This window comes from Mytilus edulis, chromosome 14 (assembly GCF_963676685.1).
Source record: "Mytilus edulis chromosome 14, xbMytEdul2.2, whole genome shotgun sequence".
Classification (NCBI taxonomy): Eukaryota; Metazoa; Mollusca; class Bivalvia; order Mytilida; family Mytilidae; genus Mytilus; species Mytilus edulis.
The window spans coordinates 38,835,930-38,843,074 of record NC_092357.1 but is presented as its reverse complement, the minus strand read 5'-3'; the positions used below and the strand labels follow the sequence as shown (position 1 = coordinate 38,843,074).

At 32.6% G+C, this 7,145-nt stretch overlaps 1 protein-coding gene across 1 annotated transcript; it reads right to left on the bottom strand.

Moving 5' to 3' along the window:
• Positions 1–3,386: 3,386 nt before the first annotated feature.
• On the bottom strand, positions 3,387–6,900 carry LOC139503475 (uncharacterized). The gene is made up of 2 exons (XM_071293262.1): positions 6,792–6,900; positions 3,387–5,760 (listed from the first exon to the last, which is right to left on the bottom strand). Exon 2 carries the CDS (start codon positions 5,757–5,759, stop codon positions 4,113–4,115), a length of 1,647 nt encoding a protein of 548 aa, XP_071149363.1. The 5' UTR covers position 5,760; positions 6,792–6,900; the 3' UTR covers positions 3,387–4,112.
• Between the last annotated feature and the right edge of the window lie 245 nt (positions 6,901–7,145).

The following is a 7,145-nucleotide window of genomic DNA, read 5'->3' as shown; positions in this document are numbered from 1 at the left end:
ATACGGGAGCGAAATTTTGGAATATGAAAAATTAGACATATTGGAAACGGTGCACTTGCAATTTCTAAAGAAGGTGCTCTCTGTCCGAAGATCAACGCCAAACTGCATGGTGTACGGCGAAACAGGTAGATATCCACTAGACGTACATGTAAAATTACGTATAATTAATTTTTGGGTAAAACTACTTTCGAACGATTCTAAACTGTCTAGTATTATGTATAAGTTATTATGAAATGAATTGTTCAGGAAATATTCAATCCAAATGGTTATTAAATGTGAAATCTATACTGAATGATGTTGGCCTATCGTTTGTATGGGATAGCCAAGAAATTCTTAGTAAAAATAGTATAAAACATTATGTTAAACAAATCTTACAAGACCAATTTGTACAAAAGTGGCACAGTATGGCTGAAAGTGCCTCAAGAGGGGAACTTTATTTATCATTTAAAAGGAATTTCTGTCTTGAAGGCTACTTGATGAAACTAAATAAACAACACAGAGTACACTTGAGTAAACTGCGATGTCCAAATTTAAAATTCCCTATAGAAGCCGGTAGATGGTTAAATATACCTCGTGAGGACAGAATATGCACATTATGTGACATGGGAGTGATAGGAAATGAATTTCATTATCTGCTAGTATATTGTAACCCTAATATTGAAAGAATTAGAAAAATACATATACCAAGATATTATTTTTTTAACCCAACAGAGGACAAACTATTTGGTTTGCTATACTATTGTAATATAAAAGTGTTCAATAATGTCGCATTATTTTTGCAAAAAATCATGAAGTATTTTTGATAAAAGAAACTGTTTAGTACTTACCTAATTCAAGCTGTGTGTTATAATCCAATTAATCATATGATATATATATATATATATATTTCATGATATGTGTATTTGTTTGGATCGTTTAAATCACGTGTCAAACAACCGTATGTTTCGGTGTGTTTGATGACTTATATTAAATTGACCTGTATATATGTTTATTTCAATTTTGTTCTGTTATTATACCACTTCTGTCAAGCTGTATATTATGTATATCTGCCTCTTGTAACAGTGTAAACTGTCAGAGTGTACATTAAAATCTTGAATCTTGAAATGTTTATGGCTTGTGAGTATTTGAGGGTTTCTTATCGTCGAGTTGCAAGTTGCGAGTTAAGAAAGTCGAGTTGCGAGTTAAAAAAGTCGAGTTGCGAGTGAAGGAAGTCGAGTTGCGAGTTTAAAAAGTCGAGTTGCGAGTTACAAAAGTCGAGTTGCGAGTTAGGAAAGTCGAGTTGCGAGTTAGGAAAGTCGAGTTGCGAGTTAGGAAAGTCGAGTTGCGAGTTACAAAAGTCGAGTTGCGAGTTACAAAAGTCGAGTTGCGAGTAAAGAAAGTCGAGTTGCGAGTTACGAAAGTCGAGTTGCGAGTTACGAAAGTCGAGTTGCGAGTTACGAAAGTCGAGTTGCGAGTTAGGAAAGTCGAGTTGCGAGTTAGGAAAGTCGAGTTGCGAGTTAGGAAAGTCGATTTGCGAGTTAAGAAAGTCGAGTTGCGAGTTACAAAAATATTGTTTACACCGATTTTTCAGGTTTGATTCACATTTGATAAACAAAACATGCATGTACCCGAACTTAGTTATTCCCGTAATTGTGGGATTTGAAACAGTTATATGTGATACTTATTTATAAGAGTCTAAGCAGTTGGAAAGCAGGTCACGGTTTGACCCCAAGTTTATCAGCAACAATAGAGTCACGTGACCGTGAAAATTCAGTAAACAAACGGATGAGACAAACCTTATTTTAACTCACTGAATACTATTGTCGTAATAAAAACTTATTGACCTAACTAATCTTGAGTATCCATAGTTTATTCTCGTCAAAGCTCACACATCAAATCAAAGTCCTTTATTCTTTATTTTATCTGCAAACTTGGAGTTTGGGTGAAAATTGTCAAGTCTCCTGAACGAAAAATCTAAATATTTACGAGGAAACTAAAAATGATGGGCTGAATTTAAATTTAATAAAGCATCTCATTAAGACAAACACTCGATATGAATATCTCGGCAATAGAATGTTGGATACGCAAACGTCAAATTGATTTCAAACCGAAGCGGTGGTTTTTATGCCGATTTGTGCAAGTGGTTATCTCCCCTTAATATCACCAGTCAAAAATAAAAACCCAGCAAAATGCATAAAAATTAAAAATGGAGTTTACCTTACAAAAATTAGAAAGAAAATAAACGAAACTCGATTTATAACTATGTTATGATAATATAAAGAAGAGATACTTCCCCCTATTTTTCAGAGAAGGACTAAATGTAAATATTAAAAGACAAAATATTACTGCAGTAAAAAAAACCAATTCAGAAATGTGGATAATGACACCTACATGTAAAATTAATAACCTAGCTATATTGAAAGAAATTAGATCTGGCGGATGAAATATACTACATGCAGAATGTTTTTAAACACTTCTGATTATATTTAATGCAATAAAACATAGTTTATACAATTTCAATAATCTTTCTGAAATTGATATAATTATTAAATAAATAGTACTGATCATATATATTTTATATTCTATAAAGTGTGACCAAGAGTCTCAACAAATTTCTTCAAATTAAGAGAGCCTTTAAACTCAAGCCTATGTTTCTTAGTTGAACAGTAAAATACAAAAAAGGGATTTATAAGTTTTATACCAAAAGTATTGACAGAAATTTTGTAAAAAAAATATATGCTTTAAATTATAAGTGAAAGTGACACAATTTTGAATTTCAGAATCATTATTATTGTAAAATTAAACTATTAGATTAGCTTGCACAGTAGCCCTTTGTCTTATTTCTTAGGGTATTTTATAGATTATGAAAGTAAACTTTTTGGAAAAAATGGGGCTTCTTCTCTTGAACAGGTTGCTGTATCAGCTTCTTTAAATAATTACATATTTATAAACAAAGTATTGTATATATACTTTATCTGAATACTAGTAATAGGAAATTAAATGAAACTGGTGGGACAAATTTTGTGCATTTTACTTCAATAATGATCAAAGATGCTTAAATTTGACAAGAATTTGCCATTTGAATAAATTCAATTTTGTAAGAACACAATCTAATTAAAAACCGATCTCTCATGCTCCCGTTTTCTGATATGTCGCGTGGGAGCACGCGACATATCAGAAAACGGGAGCATGAGAGATCGGTTTTTAATTAGATTGCGAAACTTACTGTATAAAAGAATGTTTACAATATACATGCAACATATACGTTCACGAGACAGCTTTTTGGCATAAAAAAAAATCAAAAAAATCAAAAAAAAAAAAAAAACTCCGTTGAATCACTCAACCTTCAACATAACACAAGCCCCTGGATAATATTTTCAAACTACATTTAGATTCCTTATGAAACATTTAATATTTGGTCTGATTATAAAAATCCCCAAAAAAACTGAATCACAATTTTGATCTTTCAAGAGCTGAAATAGAATGTGTGACCGAAATATGCATACCCATCCGCTATAGTGCCCTTCTCTTGCTTGACTTACAACTAGCACATTTATCCTTTTAATATATTTTTCTAGATTTTTAAATTCGTCATATTTCAGTGAAGGTCCCATATACATTAGAATTCAGATAAAAATAGTTACTTTCATAAAATATTATTGGATCATTTTCGCAACGTTAAGGCAGCAACCATTTGATTTTCGGGGGGGGGGGGGGGGGGGGGGGGGCTATGGTTTTTTTTTTTCGCCTGCGGCGAAAAACAATCTATTTTTTTCGCGACAAGTCGAAAACAGTTTTTTTCTTTCAATTTTAGCATTACATATAGTGGCAGCTGAGGGTGAAACAAACAATTTTTTTTTTCTCAGAATCAAAAACAAATTATTTTTTTCTCCAAAAACTGGAAACAAACTTTTTTTTCCAAAAAAAACCATAGCCCCCCCAGAAAATCAAATGGTTGCTGCCTAAGTTGACACCATAAAGCTCAATCTGAAAAAGGGTCAAGCAATATTAAAAACCCTATTGTATGTTAAACCCTTGTATATACATATTTACATTTCATTAGAATATGAAAACTCAATGTTTATCTTTTTTCTTATCATCAATTCCATCAGCCAGTGTTCCTAAGCCAGTGTTCATTTTGTTTTATAAATATTGATAGATATATTACCCTTGTTTAAGACTAACAGTTCTTTTGTTTCATTGTTGTAAGATAAACCAGCCGGTAGATTGATACCATCGTCTGCTGACAATACAATGTCATGTTTCTGGCCATTATTAGATATTCTATGTATGTTGTTTGATAAAAACCCTGCTACATACACATCCCCACGGTCATCTACAGTTACACCACGAGCACTTTTCAGGTCAGGACTGTTGTATATCTCACGTTCTTTTTCATCCGAGGAAACTAAGAATACTTTACTTTTCATGTCAGTACAATAGACATCACCATCCTGATTGGCACAGATATCATTAGGATTAAATGTTGTTTGTATTACTTTAAGAACTTTACCATTGATATCCACTATAGTTAGAGTGTTAGTTTTATTTCTTACCCAGATCTTATCCTTTACACTGGTGATTCTGCTACAGGATCCTTCAACTTTAATTCTCCTCCCAGGCTTCAATGATGTCAGGTCTATGATCTGGATGCCTTTATCACCAACAGATGCTACAGCGTGGTTTTTGTCATATAAGCATATATTGAATGGTTCATAATCCAAATTAATCACGCTAGAGTTTGATCCATCGAGTTTATTAACAAAAAGTTGTTTGCCCTGTAATTGACAGAGTAGTAACCTATCATCAGGAATAAAGCATCCACTAAAGATAGTTACTCCATTACCTAATTTCGTGGTCGGGAATGAATGTGTCAGTGATAACTTTCTTTCGTCCCTAACGAGAAATTGACCTTGTTGATCAATATCTAGTAAAGGCATTTGGACTTGGATATTTTCTACCGTTATTGTACCTAAGTCTGGGACTAGTTTACTAATGTTCGACTCAGATTCTGACGGATTATATTTAAGTATTGGAACAGTAGCTGTTTGGATTTCTCTGATTTCTAATTCTTTCTGGTAAGTTTTTGCATCAAGACATTTTACCACCTGGAATAAATGGATTTCTGATGTGTGTTGCTTCAGTAATTTTAAATCACTTTTCCATGTAGCCAGCAAGTCAGAGCTGGATTGGATGCTTTTTTTGCTCCGGGACACACTTTCGGTACAGTTTTTATAATTGTAGTCAATGTCTTTATGTATCTCTGTTTCTAGCCTATCTAAATGAGCAATAATGTTCTGCTTGAGCTCCGACACCCTTTTTTTAATTTTGTTTCGATTTTTTTCTAAATCAACAAGTGTTGTCTCATTTTGACTCAGTATGTTCTCTGTAACTTGGCATAGGTTGGAAAGCCTTCTCTCTAGATCAGAAATAGCAGTGCCGTCTTTCACGCCTCTAGCAGCTTTTTCAATTGAAATGATAGACTTGCAATGTTGATGTGATATCGGAACACATGACACACAGACTACTTTGTCATGTTGACAGCAGTACAGTATTAAATTTTGACCTGGATGATTCTTGCAGTTCTTGGACAATTTGAGGAGTGAAGAACTGAGTGGCTGTATTTCTTTCATTGATACTACCTTGTGAGGTGGGGACATCTTTTCGTGAACTCTGGAACACGCCTTACATACAAGTTCACTGCAATCACTGCACCAAGCTACATCTGTAACGTCTTCACCACGGCGCTGACAACCAGCACAGAATTTACTGTCCGCCATTCTGTAAGAATAGAAAAATATATTAATTCTGTAGTTAAGATATTCACTAAAGTATGAAAATTGTGGCGGCCTTTTTTTTTTTTACCTCAAATGATCGATACAGATTTCTTGTTAAATGTAGACATGGATAGTAGTACATCTTATTGAATTTTTCAAAGGAAATTATATCAAAACATTTTTATTCTTTTGATATGAGTGTTCAGCCTGAACTGTCTAAACTCCTTATGCGATAATGACCGAAAAGCTGCAGAAAAAAATGTGTAATCTAAACACTGTTTTGAATTCAAGAAAACAAAATTTATTGATTACCATGTCGAAATTAAATGTAAAACAATTAGAGAGTACCAAAAATCTTATCAATTACTTAGAATGAATAGTAGTTTATGATAATACTAATTTATTTCACAAGGTAAATAAATAAAAAAAAAAAAAAAAATATTCAGAAAAATATATCTTAAAGAGGGGGAATAAAACATCTTATATTACAGTCGGAATAAAAGACGAGTAAGAATTTATTTAAAACTTTTGGAAAATTTCAATGAGAACGATATAGAAATATGCAAACTACTGTCATTCTTATATAGTGAGAAAACATAAAATAGTGCAATTTATCAACAGAAATAAGAATTAAAAAGGGGGAAGGGGTCCATTCACCTCACGCCTTTGTTAAAGAGAACTATCAAGATTATTATCGAAAACAATGATTTGTATTTTTCAGAGATTGACACTGTCGCTTTTCCAGTAAGGTAACTAAGCAAATAAAAAGGGACAATTACTAGATGAATACAGCTTAAGTGTTACCGTGTTTTTTTTGTTTTTTCTCATTTTCTTAAAGTCCGTATGCTACATGTACACGTATCTCAATTAAATATAAATACACCACAATACGCCTTTGTAAGTAGGATTTAAATAATCATAAACTACATTTTTTATTATCTTGGTTACCAACGTAAATAAACAATTTGTTATTTCATCTTTATCATTAGAAGTTTGACTTTTCTATTTTTGATATGATTGTTTGATTTAACTTACCTATCCAGGTTCTTTTGAGGCAAAACTGGATTTTTTTGTTGTGTTTCTGATCAGCACAGTAAAATCACTTTCGTTTTCAGTGGGAATTTCCATTTGATTAAAGGGAAACAACTTAAATGTACTAACGGTGATTTAACTGAATCAGCGCTAAAATTTAAATCGCTTTCGTGTTTATCATGTTTATGTTGATACGAAGAGGGATATACCCTGTAGCTTATCAATTTGTGTGTACCAACATGAGTGTGTCATTACAAATGTATTGTCACTAATAATGTTTTTACCTAAATAAGCCTGTTAGTTTTCTCGTTTGAATTGTTTTACATTGTTATTTCTGGGTCTTGTATAGCTGACTAT